The sequence below is a fragment of the Sinohyriopsis cumingii genome, chromosome 3, assembly GCF_028554795.1.
Source record: "Sinohyriopsis cumingii isolate HCF-2022 chromosome 3, ASM2855479v2, whole genome shotgun sequence".
Classification (NCBI taxonomy): Eukaryota; Metazoa; Mollusca; class Bivalvia; order Unionida; family Unionidae; genus Sinohyriopsis; species Sinohyriopsis cumingii.
Genome location: NC_142963.1, coordinates 118905191 through 118921084, shown reverse-complemented (window position 1 = coordinate 118921084; position 15894 = coordinate 118905191). Strand labels below are relative to the sequence as shown.

At 34.1% G+C, this 15894-nt stretch overlaps 1 protein-coding gene across 1 annotated transcript; it reads left to right on the top strand.

Moving 5' to 3' along the window:
* Positions 1-774: 774 nt before the first annotated feature.
* On the top strand, positions 775-14283 carry LOC149803686 (heparan sulfate glucosamine 3-O-sulfotransferase 6-like). Its single transcript, XM_089953471.1, has 2 exons — positions 775-1640; positions 12428-14283. The coding sequence occupies exons 1-2, from the start codon at positions 1030-1032 to the stop codon at positions 13044-13046; spliced, it is 1230 nt and encodes a 409-aa protein (XP_089809597.1). The 5' UTR covers positions 775-1029; the 3' UTR covers positions 13047-14283.
* The last annotated feature ends 1611 nt before the right edge of the window (positions 14284-15894 follow it).

The following is a 15894-nucleotide window of genomic DNA, read 5'->3' as shown; positions in this document are numbered from 1 at the left end:
CCAGTTAACTACTGCCTTTACCATAAGCGATACCGTCACTGGTACATGTATACCCGTCTTTACAGTCGTGTCAATAAGTTTCTTCTTCTGAACCAAACTTTTATATTGCAGTTGTTAAACACAGAAACTAACGTATATATCGTATTAGTCATATGTATTGTTCTTAAATAACTTTAGAATGGAATGTAAATTTAATGCGCATAAACCTCCCGAAATAGTTTAAAACAATTGTTATTTTCCCCTATCTAAAGATACTACAACATTCCCCGTAATAAGTTTGCTGGTTACCTTTATTGAAGTCACTATATGGGCTATCAGGCACCAAGAAAGTAAACAAAGGATTTAGTTCTTGAAAGGCACTGTCGTTTATTACAGCTATTTAAAAGACTTGTTTAGGGTACAATGTTTATCGTGGCACAAATCATTCAACTTTTTGTAAGTCAATGCAAGCACGCATTAAACTTCGTCAGATCCAAGTATTTTAAATGCCTCATTAAACGGTGATTGGGTACAGCAGTCTATTACACCACATAAATCTTGAGCGACAAAAGATCAATTTGTTCCGATTGAAATAACATGTAACATGATTCGCCTATACCATCAATGTCTGAGTATTTGCTTTATTCCTCCAAGCTGTCAACAACAGCAGACGATACCGCCTTCTCTTTGGCGCGAGCCAATCCACGGACCAATTGGAAGTCAGAGTTACATGGCCTATGGCATGCTATTTACAGAATAAAAAAAATGACGGTTAAGAGAAATCGCAATTTTCCTATGTATCCTTTCAAGATTGCTGTTTAAAGGATGGATTGTGTTGTTTTCATTCATTAAGGATATTGCTATAAGTTTGTACATAACGGGATTGGCTACCAGCTTAATAGATATAATTGATTCGCTGGTAATAATCTATCTAGCTGGTTTCACAGGTACTATGTGAGTTGCAAACGGGATGAAAGGAATCCAGTGGCCCTAGGACCATGAATCAAAGAACGTCTATCTGTTTGATCATTCTTAATTCTTAAAGATTGCATGCTTAGAGGATGTCAAGCAAATATATTTTGCCGTAACAAGAGGAAGTGTGAATTTGTAGCTGTCATTATGTCTACAAGCTTGGTCATTGTCATGTATTCCATCCTTCTAGGAGTACATCTCAAAACTTGTTCGGTTATCTCAGTTCAAAGTTTGGAAGATTCTGACTTGGACCCCTTGGATATCAACAATAAGTCAAATATTTCTGATTTTGTTATTTCAACCAAGCATAGCCAAATATTACAAAGTTTAACACATGTGAAGCAAAATAAACACATTGATACCCATCTAGAAGTTATCTCCAATGAAAATTCTTCTTCGAAATTTTCCTGGACAGATGAATTAAAGCCTGGAGAAGAAGATATGAATCTGAAAGAAGAACATCATTATTACGGGGGAAAGAGTGACGAAAGTAACTATGGTATCAATAAGGGTTCAACTAAGGGTCCAAACGTCACGCGGAATCTACCTGATGCAATAATCATAGGTGTCAAAAAGGGAGGAACACGGGCCTTATTGGAATACCTTCGCCTACATCCAAAGGTTAGGGCCACTGGTCCCGAACCCCACTTCTTTGATCGAAATTATGAAAAAGGATTTGACTGGTACAGGTTTGTATTTATTTATTTTGTATTTATTTATTTATTTATTTATTTATTTATTTATTTATTATTCTACATTGAGTGGATGTTTTTAATGTGATATATTATTGCAGCATCAGACGCAAATATCACATTTTAGTGTGGGATCTGAATTAAGTTGTTAGTTCATGCAGGTGCTTTACACAATTAATACAGATGCAATTAAAATTTCTGCTACTTAACCAATCCCTGAACAAATAGAGGTGTTGAAGGAAGTAACTGTTTCCATTTTTTAATTTTATATTTTTGAAAGATGCAAAGACTGTTGAATTTTGAAATCGAGTTTGTGCCTTTACCTAAACCGGTACTGAGAAAATTATATGACAGAGCAAAATTGTATTCGCATTGATTTGATTAAGAATCAAGAGACAGCATTGTCCAACCTAGTAACTCGCGCAGATCTCACGTTATCGCATCTGCCAGCCGATTGAACCATGAACCTTGACAGACATAAAAAAAATATCTTAACGTTGTATAACCTAGTTTTGTCTGGATGAAGAAAAGATTCCTTTATATCACAGTGAAGCAATCGTATTTAAACCTGCTTGCCATAAATTTATTTTATAAATTGAACAACCTTACTATTACTCAAAACGCTTTTGTCCCTAAATCAGTGAGTCTACTTAAAACTTTTTGATCATTTGATTTATATATTTCTCATTTCCTTCCTTTAACAATGTATACTGAGATAAATCTTAACCCTTTTGAGTTGCAATCAATATAATAGATTGAAACTACAGATTTAAAAATACACAGTTAAGCGATTATTCTGTTCACATCGGTGTGATGCGTTTCATTATATGAACCTCGTCACCAGTAATTCCTGTACAGTTCGAGACATCTAGGTCAATTGATAATCCATTTAGCGGAAAATATTCAAACTTGAAGACAAATAATAACTTTTATGTGAGGAAGCATTTGTATTGTATCCCCATCCAATCAGAATATTTATTGCAAAGTTACGTTGGTGTATTTCTTTTATAAAGTCTCCCATTTTAGTTTTAATTGCAGAACACACTCACACACACACACACACACACACACACACAATTGGGCATTGGACATCGTCAGCTAATGTCTTTAACCAGTCATTCTCTTTTTTAATTTCCCAATCCCATAGTTTCCAATGTAACATAGTCCCACAATACACCTCAATGTCGAAGTCACCTGATGAAATAATCATTCATAATACAATAAGAGCAGACAAGTTGACAAACGACGGGTGAATATGGGCATAAGAAGATGATAATTGCCAAGAAGAGGCTCAAGACAAAAAATTCGTTGTACATTGTAAAATTAAATTGCTTGGTCAAATGTCATTAGCTCTGCCTGCCTTGTATTCGATTAAATTTGAAAGAACATACGTTTTGTAGGTTTCTCTGTTCAAGTTCAGTTGTCCAGTTCGGTCGGGCGTAAGAGTGTATGATTTGGATTTTTAACGTAACTTTGAAAAAGTGTCAGTTATATCGCTAAGACGTCTGCAGTGTGGCAGTTTATAACGATGCCTAGCACTGGAATCATGTTGCATGATGTCCCACCCAATAACATTATCCTGACACCAGGCCGAAAATCCTAGCGAGTTTACTTTAAAACTACTAGGTACTGTCGTACTTTGAATATGAAATGTTTGAAAATGCGAAATATTTAAAAACAATAATACAACCGATATGATATTTCTGTACATTCTGAAGATATTACATGGTCACCAGATGGTAAATTTAAGGACACATGGTACTAATTGTATGGGAAAATGGGAACCAGTCTGGAAATGGGCGAAGATAAATAGAGTATGGGTTTTGGCTAGCCAGGATTGGTTGATAGTGAAAGATAGATTTTAGTAAAGAAAATCTTTTGAGAGCTTATCGTAGCTGTAACTAACAAAACAATAGACAGACATTGTTTTATTGATGGAATTTCAGTCCTATAAAAGTTTTGGGTTTGGAACACTCGTTACTGAAATTATCACCTAACTCTTTGGTGCGGAATTGAAAGCATGTGTTTCAAACGCATGTAGGTCCAGTAAATGCCGCGGTTCATATCCTTTCCTCTGCACAGGATGTGTCATCCAGGATTCACCTATACTAATAAATATTGGTTTGATCACGAACACTCAGATATTTCAACTTATTGAATCTTTAATATCATGGTGTTTGCATAGGTTTACTATGGAAACTGAAGTAGTACCGTGAGTTCTTAAGACATCATACTCCACAATAATCACAACTTAGCGATACAGGAAGTGTTGATATGCAAGATTAGGAAAAACTAACGTCACTTAACTGGGTAAAGTCTGTGGATCAAATGAACAATGTCTCGATTTTATGGTCGTTCTTACACTTATGCGTATCGCGCTAGAAAACAAAATAGAGTACGCAGTAGTCTAATAGATCAGACAGTAAGCTTTTATTGGGACAAGACTTATATATACTTCTGCTCCTACTTGTAGGGGCCCCGAGTGGCCGAGTGGTTTAAAGCGCTCTTCGTTACGGATCACTGCCATCTCACCTCTGTCTGCAGCGGTTCGAGTCTCGGACTTCAACCAATGTGGGTATGTGAGAAAGCTTGCCAGTAGCTTCTCGTGGGTCGGTGGTTCTTTCCTGTTTTTTTCCGGGTTCTTCCTCCACCATTAATACTGGCCGCCATGTATAGCCTATCGTGTGCTGAAAAATGGCGTTAAACCCCACAACAACAACAACAAGCTCCTACTTGTACAACTCTGTTCCATGATTTCAGACATTGTTACTTTGATTTGTTTTATTTGCTCCAAATTTGATTTTTCTATATTAGTATGTCTCAGACTAGAATTGATTTGATAATCGAACTCATCCCTCCATCAAACACACACATTAGAGAGCGGTGATTAATGAGGCGTAATCAAATTGTGAAGAATAGATGTCACTCAAATGATCAACACAACTGGCTCTTAGTTGAACATTTTAATATTTGGAATTTTAATTAAATGCCATTTGCTTTGTCTTTCTAGTATCTGATGAAGTTTGAATATACTTATATTTTGTAGATTTATGCATTCATGTGGGCGTCAATTACACTTAAAACTATCACAATATGAACTTGTGAATTAACAAAAAAGTTCAAAATGCGAGTGAGAGAAAGTTTGTATTGCAGCTGAATTAATATTACTCTACCTTCAGAAAACATAGCATGGAGAGATGTTCAGTCATGATCATGAATGAAACGACAAGGTGCAAATTTAAGACGTGTTTCCTTACAATAGTCTCAATCGCATTAGGTACACGTCTGTGGCGTAAATTGTCAATTTTCTCTTCTGTGATCATATTGTTGTCAAGCGTAATGTAGCTGAGCACTAGCTCATGTTATTTTCTCCATAATTAAACTCGATAGCCAGTGAAACAAACTTTAATCGTCATTCACACAAACTTGTTCCTGCTAGTTCACCTTGATAGAGGTATATCTGAAACAGACTTATTGTTATATATATATATATATATATATATATATATATATATATATATATATATATATATATATATATATATATATATATATATATATATATATATATATATGGTTTCAAATATTGTGGGGCCCCGAGTGGCCGAGTGGACTAAAGCGCTCTCCGTTACAGATCACTGCCTTATCACCTCTGTGTGCGTGGGTTCGAGTCTCGAATTCGGCCAATGTGGGTATGTGAGAAAGCTTGCCAGTAGCTTCTCGAGGGTCGGTGGTTCTTTCTGGGGATTTCCCGGGTTCTTCCTCCATCATTAATACTGGCCGCCATGAATATACTATCGTGTGCTGAAAAATGGCGTTAAACCTTACAACAACAACAACAACAGCATCAATTATGGTCTATCTAAGTTGATCTAGCAGGAACAGTAAATATTAATCCGCGGATTAGGGATAAAGGTCAAGTCAAAACACTATACTGAAGTATGTATGCATAGGGCTATACGGCACCGATTGAGTTTAGGTTTCCTAACACCGTGTAGATCAAACTTAAAGGCAAAAATATTAATATCCTCAATTTCCAAAGTCATACTTGTCATATAAACCGCACTATTTTAAAAGGTCCAAAACGTTTTTAGCTGGGGCATCAACATGGAATGAATCCCAATGCCGAAAACTTACCTCCATTAATCGACTTTTAGTCATTACGGCTATACTACATCATCCTGCCTGCAAGCGGGATATGAGATCGCACTATACCATTTTTAGGTAGAAGATAACCAAATCATGTATCACTTAAACTGTCACTGACATAGCCATCTTTATTATTCTGTCTACCACCTACCAACTTTACATTATTCATTCATGTATTGTGATACAATTGTAGGTCTATATTTTGATGAAAATTTGTTTTTCCTTAACTATTGGAAGTGTAATGACTCCCTATGTTTAATGTATGACGTTTTACTGTGCAGATGTTTTGGAACAATGCTTTAGTTTTATACAGTTAAGATTAACATTTAACGAGTTTTTCTTTTGTAATAAATCATTTTTACTTATGGACAGCCAACACAACCAGCACTGTTACGTTGCTCTGTAGATCCTCCCGATCTCTTTCCACACCTTCCTCTGTTCCTACCCAAGGGATCAGGATATTAGAATGGAAAAGGATTGGGACTTTATAGACTTTTAAAAGCGAGTTTGTATCTCAAAGAGTGACATTTGCCATCAGCATATCTGTAAATTTAATTTTACAAGTAGCACAAACTGCATTAGGCTTATTTATAAATTCCGTCAGTCCCAAATTTCCGTCTGCCTATTTACTGCATGATTTCATGTACCTGCCTTTCCGCTTATGCAAAATGAAAGTTTCACAAATGTTGCTGTCGTGTTTACTGAGTTCATTTTGTTGTTTGTGAGGCTCCCCACAATTAAATGAACTCTGTTTTCAGGAATTTAGGGCTCAACATTAATTTTAATACCTTGTGTTACAGTAACGAATTTCAAATATCAGGACTATAAGAAATCATACCGATTTGTAAACATGGACAGCATTAGTGTATTATCCATTAGAACTAACTCAGCATATATTAAAATTGTTTGTCTCTGTTTCCAATACTTGCCATTTGTTTCGTATGGCTCATGCTTCCTCAAACATGCCGTATGACATTTCAGAAATGACTGATGAACATTGGCCTCTGGAATAAAAGCAATAACATTATAGGCTGTGTCGGATTTCTTACGTGTGCACTTAAAGGCGTGTTGTTGAAGTACTGCAAGATATATCAAATGAGCAGGTTTTCGACATCACCATCGTCATCACCATCATCACCGACAATAAAAACGATTATACTGACACTATAAATTCATTCCTTGGGAAAACTATCCAAAATAGTATTTTTAAAGTTCGTCAAGAAATACGGAACATTTGGCAACAAAGAAATATGGATACTGTAGAAAGAAAATGTGAACAAGTCTACATTACTTTATTCATATAACTAAGAATCTATCACAGTCGAGATTTACGGCTTTCTTACACTGGGGTATGAGGCGTACAAATTGAAAACTAAGACAAGTACGTATGTGCTTCCAGAATGAAAGAAACAGACTGTAATAATTACCATTGAAACTGTTTCACAATTGTATATAAAAGTAGTTCGCAAACAACATCAGTAGCAAACACTGAATGTATAAACTAAGTACATTATATATTGGTATGTTTTGGTTCTCTTATATGCATTTCATACGATGTTCACAAGATTCCAAAGATTCCTGATATCAGGTTTGTTGCAAAGTCAGTAATTTCAATCAACCAAGAAGTCTTTATTAAAAACTCATTTCTCTCTGATGGCACTTATTTGATTTTAGTCAACGCATTCCCCATTTCGAATAATTACTCAGATAATATTTTCTTTTCCAATACGTTTTCGTGTACCAGTCACATAGTTGAAACATCCCTCATGTGGTAGTTCCACCATTAAATACTTAATTTTACAAAGTTAAAGAACGTTATATCCGCTGATAAATGAAAGGTTATTACTCTCTGCTAATGTAATAGAAGCATCATAAGAAATGGCTGTGATTTTTCCCATAAATGTAAAACAGTATGCGCAGTAATTCATGTCAATACGAACATAAGAACATAAAATAATCCATCTTTCATAAGACTGAATTTTCACCACGTCATTGTCACGAGTAACGTAATATTGTGAGAACTGATATGATGTAGACAATTTTCCTATTAAATCATTTCTCGTGATCATTGTTTGAAGATGCAATTCTTTGTTCTCTTATTTTTACACACTAAGGTTTATTGTATGAAGATATTTTTTATGTAAATTTAATTTTTTAAGTACCATGGTAATATAAACTCTTTTGTAATGGTTAACTATACTTCAGGATTAATTAGTATAAATATATCTGATTTAGCTTTTTTTGTATAAATGATATCTAATTATATACGGAGAGAGCAAATGTTATTAAAATTTGCTTTATTTCCAAAACGCGAGGAAATGTGATTTCACCAATTATTACGCGTCGAACTCTTCTGTAAAACATTATTAAAAACCCGGGCCTTCGAACACATTAAACAACACTTCTGTTAACTCCTACTATAATATTAATTCATCCATGTTTACTGTAATTCCTAAAATAAAAATGCAGCAGTTAAAGTAAGAAGTTATACTAAACCATGCCGAAACTTACACATTCTCTCGAGATGTGAAATAGTTAAAAAATGAGATCTGATACTAGTTCATTTATTTAGAATATTAAAAATTGTTAAGTGTCGTGAAATGGATATTTTGCAGCTGTTTACCAATTAAAAGGCGATCATTAATCAATTTCATAATTTAAGATTTTGGTGTAAACTAAGCTGAATATTACCCCGCAGAGGAAAATCATATCTGCTAATTATATATTGTTACTTCAAAAATTGAGCGATCGATGACATTTAGGTGTAGCATAGCCAGATTTTTCAAATACTTTCTTCGGGGCCTCTATACTAGTTTTGTTTGCCCTTAGAATTTCATTTTTGTGTCCTATTCATAGATGTACCACATATATAGCTCGCATCTCTGCCATCACAATGAAAGGAGATGAACTAACATGTACCCTTTGGTTCCGTTTTTCTTGACCATTACTTTTGACTGGAATAAAAAGAAAAGATACTTTCTGATCAATTTGGTGACATTTCCAATATTATGGTAGCAATGCAGTTTTCGTCTGCCGCCACGGTAGTTATAAGGGACATTTATAATTCTCCACTGTGTGCATTTAAGTAGATATAAACCTCACACAACTATTTCAGAAACACACGCCTATTTCAGAAATTTTTCTAAACATGATATGAAAATTGTGCTTTACGTAATTTTATTATTAGATAATTAGCAAGATAATTTATTTAAACGGTCATAACAATTTCAATGTTAGAAGGGAAAACGCCCTTATTTATTACGAAGGACTTTTTTCACAAGAAAATAAGGTGATTGAAAAACTTTATGAATCACGGATCTGCATTCATAATATATTGTTTGGCCGATTGTACTGTTATTAAAAGTCATTACAAAACTTGAATATAAATTATTCTCGCTTGAAATGAATTTCTTCCGATTGATTGAGACTAATTTTACGATGATTGCGATAAATGGAAGCGTAACGAAGAGTAATGATCCTGAATAGCCGTTACCAATCTCAACGGTCGACCTTCAAGAATTCCATCGATTTCTACTTTACAGCTTCATCGAAAGATTTAGGAGAGAGGAAGATTCCGTGACATCTCGTTGTAAACCACAAACAAGCAATATACAGACGTAGTTTTGTCTGATAATGAAAAGCAATATTTATTTTAATAAACAGGATTGAACATCCCTTTGCTTTATCCATTATAAGGTCTGTTCAGACGGTGTCATATTCAGATTTTCCCTATAACAGATTATCCGGAATAGATTGTCAAGTATGATTCGCTTGCAAGGTTCAATAGTCCTGAGAATACAGTTACCAACAACATCTGTTCTATCTTGCTTTGTATCAGGTACTTTATAGACTAAATCATATCCCATTTTGATTACTCTCACGTTGACTGGACATGAAAATCCAGTGCCACTCCAGCCGATTCCATGAACTTGATTCTCATCGAGGTATTTACACAGGGCCGGCGCTACCATATAGGCAAACTAGGCAGCCGCCTAGGGCGCTGATTTCAGGGGGCGCATTTTTAATTATTTTTTTTTATTGTTTATAAATTTGGAAATTGATATTTTCCGGGGGGGGGGGCGCCAGAATCTAACCTTGCCAGGGGCGCCAGATAGTCTGGCCGGGTCTGGCGCCGGCCCTGGTATTACATAAGAGTTATCTTAAAAATGTTATTTACATATGCAATAAAAAACGCCGAATTTAGTTCCTTTGCGACATGTAAGCGGTCAACCAGAGAGTAAGAGAATCGCAAGATTTTAAGACTTACACAAGTTGGAGAATGGTCGGATTTAAAAAAAAATTTAATGGTTGTGCTTTTCTTTAATGACCTCGAAGGAAGCATTTATAAATTTGAAAGCTTGCTAGGTTTACAGGCAAAAGTAATCAAAGATTGTTGCTAGAGACTGAGCCACATTTTGTTTTAATTGCACACCTGTCAGAATGAACGATTTAAATGCACCGACTTATGAAAGCTCGAGCAATGAAAGCTGAGTAACAGTTTGAAACTCAACTTTAAAATGAAATATACACTGCGTTTATTTGGCTGTTGATCAATAGAGTAGGGCCTTAATTATCTTGACACATGTACGTATGTAGCAGGGATCTAAATCATAAACCATACGTTCAGAGAACTACTCTGAAAGAGCCGCGTCCCAGAGAGAGAGAGAGAGATGATGCAATGTTTGCATTCAGTACCCAGACTGAATTGTGTCTTCCTACAGTTTCAGACTATACACATAAATATAGGGACATTGAAATAATATAAGGACACTATAAAGATATAGGGACACTATAATATCTTATCTCAAACAAATATTGGCTTGTGCTGAATGGGTATTCATCTTGAACCAGTACTAAAGGAAAAGATAGCAGGATATTCCGTATTATGTGCACGAAATAAGGAGCTTTTACTATGAATAAACATTACAAGTAGACATGCTTAACTACATAGGGATTTACACACAATTGGGCGAACACGTATAAAGCACGTGAGAGTTGAATCTGATTTAAAAGTAAAAGGTGTTAGTTTTGCATTTATTTAATAACCTTTAAGTTTTCAACATCTCATTTTTGACCCCATAAATAATTTCTATCGAATTTTCAAAAATGCAAAACTTCACTGGATGAATTCTTACTGTAATATTCTTTTTAATTGCACTCGAAATACAAAATGCAAACAAAATAAATCGCAACAGGCAAGCATAATTCAAAATATGTATTAATAATACACATCAGTAAAAAAGATTATCTTGCCTTTTAGTCTTGGATTGAAATACAGTGAAAGTATTTTAATATTTTTAAATAAAGTATGCATATAAATGTGAATATTCTTGCTTCGAACAATAATTTCTAATCATCAAAAATGTCACTTCAATCACTTTCAATGAAGCAACTGGAGTGAATGGATAGTTTAAGGAAAGTGTTGATAATTATATTAATTCATCTCAGTGTGATATGCCCGATTACTTTGTTTAACCCCAGAAGCGACGAAGAAATGTTTGGTGTATAGACAAAGACACTGTGAAAATCTGCCCTGTATTTCAAATGGAGACATACACAAAGAGGCACAACCATACACATATTTATGCATGCATACATACATACTCTGCCACGACTGAAAGTAAAATATCACCTAATCTCGTGGTCTTGTTGACTCTATGGATCTGATAATAGAAATTTTTGAAACTATCCTAACCAGCATTCATCTCTATAGAATAAAATCATTCGGCAAACGTAATTTATTATATTAAGTATTCACTAAATTTCAGCTTGCTCGATAATCATGACTAATTAATGAGGAAGAAAACTCCTGATTAAATATTCTGTCGCAACTAAATGCATTTTCTTTCACACATTCGTTTACCTTGTATAGCCTTCTTCCACGAAAAGAAAAAATGACAAATGGCGTATTTTATAGCAATAATAACTTTAAAATGCTACGCCAAAACTAGTGTATAGAATCCGGTACATGTCTGCTTTGTTCCAGACTAGATGCTAATTGGGACGAATTATTGATTTTGAACGTAAGATATGTTTAGAACCTAGCCATTTTGTATTACCGTCCTATCATTTGCCTAAACACGCCATAAAGTCCATATTCTTTTTATGTGGAGAAATTAGATAAAAATAGAACACAGTAATTTTTTATACTTTGATTCATCAAAATGAGCCACCATTACCCTACCTTCCTCCATCGATTAGCAGTGTTTGTTAAATGCACCAGCTAGCGTAACTTACATATATCGCCATACAAAACGACAGAAAGAGATGTACAATTAATAAGTATTGTGTAATGCATTTCAAACGCGTTAAACATTCTAAAAATCATAGTGCGTCCTTAGAGATAATTTGTGTTTACATAAATACAACTTACAACTGTTCGTTTACTAATTATGTATATATATATATATATATATATATATATATATATATATATATATATATATATATATATATATATATATATATATATATATATATTCAGGCACTCCGTTTGTGACAAAGTAAGATATATATATATATATATATATATATATATATATATATATATATATATATATATATATATATATATATATATATATATATAAAGCCTCGTGTTTTGCACATTTTAGTTCTTTTCTCGTCTATTTCAGAAAACACATGCCAGCCTCTACAAATGGTCAGATGACAATTGAGAAGACGCCATCTTACTTTGTTACAAACGGAGTGCCTGAAAAAGTATACAAAATGTCGAAAAGGACTAAAATCATAGTTGTTTTAAGAGACCCTGTCACTCGGGCCATATCGGATTACGCCCAGCTAGCAAGCCGACGACCGAATGTGAAGACATTTGAAGAACTTGCTTTTGTAGACAATCGAACAAAAATAGTCGACACCTCATGGCCTATCATTAAGATCGGTATTTACATACAGCATCTTGCAAAATGGCTTGAACACTTTCCAATCGGACAAATTCACTTTGTAAGCGGTGAAAATCTTATCAAGGATCCAACTTACGAAATGAAACTAGTTCAGGAATTCCTGAACCTAGAGCCGATTATTAATGATAGCTACTTCTCTTTTAATAGTACGAAAGGTTTCCCTTGCTTTAAAAAGCAACCAAATAGTTCTAGAATTCATTGTTTGAACAGAGATAAGGGAAGATTGCACCCAGATCTGACCCATTCCGTAATTAAACGACTAAGAGACTTTTACAGGCCTTTTAATGCAAGAATATATCAAATCACAGGACAGAATTTCGGTTGGACATGAGCGTTAGGTAAAAAGCCAATAATGTAATAGTGATCTAATCTCTACATACGGTCAGAATAATTAGCAAAACCATCGTTTAATCCTTAATGAAATTGTGAAATTGTTTTATTTCTATATCTTTTTGGAAGTCTAACTGGTGAGAAATGGTCATCACTACTGAGAAAATATATTCAACAATTAAGAATCCTCTAATTCGTGGCCGATATTACATGTACAGTGTTCTTGTCACGATGATCAGCTAAGTCCATGCATTTTGTACAAAACTACGTAATTCCTTCAGCTAAGTCCATGCATTTTGTATAAAACAATTTAGATCCTTAATAAGAATATATCGGAGGATCAGCTCTACTCTGATTAATCAGTCTCTAAAAGTTCACAGGAAAACAAGATAAAAGTATGTCTAAATGCTGCGTGTTGGATAAGAACAATTCAAAATCATCAATGTTTCCACTCGAATACTTGGAGTCATCAAGAAGGTGTTGCTAAGATACGCTGAACTATCTCATACAATGTACATGCTATTTATAATAATAATAATAATAAAAATAATAATACACATTATTTATTTTCGTTAGACTGTTGAGCCAAAGGCTCATATCGCATATTGTCGAGATGCATGTACAATATTCAGTTTATGTAAAAAAAATATATGAAGTATCTCAGCTAAAATTATAAGGCTTGTGGCAATAAAATGCGGCAAGTTAGTAATAAACTGGAAAATTATATTTTGTGTTTTTAAAAAATGCTCTACATTTGTGTTTAAAAGCAGCAAGAGTTTAATTATTTAATATAATTAGGTGAGTTAGATAAAATCTTTTAGATTAAAAACCACTGTAACATTCCTTCTAAAGAGTCCAATCTTGCGTTTTGGGATGCTTTGTCTACCTGAAGTACACCAGCACCTGATTCGAATATGAACTTTGGAGACGGGAGTAAAACTACTCATAACATGTTGCTTTAAACTTTGTATAGGAGAATTTATTCATTCTATTACACTCTATCTTTAAAAGGTAACCACTGGAATTGTTTTTGTTTTACAGCGTTTAACAGGTTGTTGAACAGTTTTCTAGAAGAGTTGCAGCCACACACCTTTGCACGAGTTACACGATAACATTAACAATGTTCCCAAATATTGGAACAATAATAAAAAGAGGCAACTGTAAACAGTAGTATAAAGGAATCCGTGTTCTTGATATTAAAATACTTACTTCTTTCAAATAAAATAATTAGACGTCAACTGTGACTATTAATTTTTTTCAGGAGCGCAATATTCATTCGATTGCCCGAGCCTGTCGTGTCCGACATATGAAGAAATATTCGTTCGAATAATTCTCTTTTTCTGAGTAGTGTCGATGAGGAAAAACCCTTGGCTTTTGTGTAGAATGTATGCTGGTACACCAAGTTGAAACGTTTTACGTGTTAAAATTTAGCTTTCAGTTTAATTAATGTTTGTTCTTATAACTTGGGCAACTATGTCATTAACATACATCAACATGTAGGTATGGTCAGATAAACAGTAGAAAGAAAAGTGGTTCTAAAATTGACCCTTGAGAAACTCCTGTTGTGACAAGAACGGTCTAAATTAAAAGACCATTAAAACAAACGGATTGGGATTTGTTGTTTAATTATGAACTAAAAAGTACCAACATCAACGTACTCCGAGTATATTTAGCAAGTCCAGTTGTAATACACCGATAAGATTCACCTAAATCCGTTTGACATTAACTCGATGTTCTGAAACGATTTTAATGTTTGGATGACGAATTATATATTCGTTCGAAGGAATAACGATTGATATAGTCACGAAATTTGACAGTATGGGAATAGCAGGACTGACCTAGAATTGGATTTATCTCGTCTTGCCTCTTTCTTGAAGAAAGACGAAAATTTCGAAAATTTATTTTGGTCTGGAAAAGAAAAAGTCTTCGTATCAAAGTTCGGAATGCAGGGAATATACTCCGACGAATATGTTGAACACCAAGATTTAAAAATTGTGAAATGATTCCATCTTGTCCAAACATTTGACAACAGCTGATTACTGACTTTGTGGAATTTCAAATATGGTACAATTTAATAGATGCTACATGTATGTCGCCGGGTTTATTTGTTATATTACTACAGGAATCGTTCCATACATGAATATATCACTTAGCAGCACTGGTAAATAATTTATTTGGAACATTTCCTATCTCTCTGCTCTCAGAAATTTCTGATAATTTTGCTGTTAAAAATGTCGGCTCTGGTACTTTTGAATTCGGTACAACATGTTGGAAATATTTCCCAACTTATTTGAAGCACTGAAATATTTGGTCTCTAGTTATGCTGTAGTGCTCTTACGTTGCTGTTCAGATAAAACGATAAACAGTATTAATTCATTATTTTTTTTAGAAATGAATTCTTACATTTATGTTGATTTCTGATTTTGTTTGTAATATATATATCCTCGTTTAAGCATTCTGGTAGGTTTTAATGTTTCCAATATTATCTTCTGCGCGATGCATGTTTGTTCATGAACTGCAGAAGAAAAATTATTCAAGTGACAGCCATTTCAGTAACAGTATGAAACACAGCCATCACCGATCACATAATAGACTTGGTAAAATTTCTTAGTACATTTTTGTTCTTAATGCAATGTTTTGCATTTTGACTTACTTTCAGGTTGGTAGATAAGTTCTCTTGTAATTGATATATGATGGTAACTAACACCTACCTATGCCTGGCATTTCAAACTGACGATGTTTGCTATCCAGAATTTCAGGTAGTTGAAAATATTAAGGCATTGTAACTGTGCTTTGTGAAACATATTTTTGTAATGGATTTTTAAAAAAATGCTTCTAAAGAAAGTCCT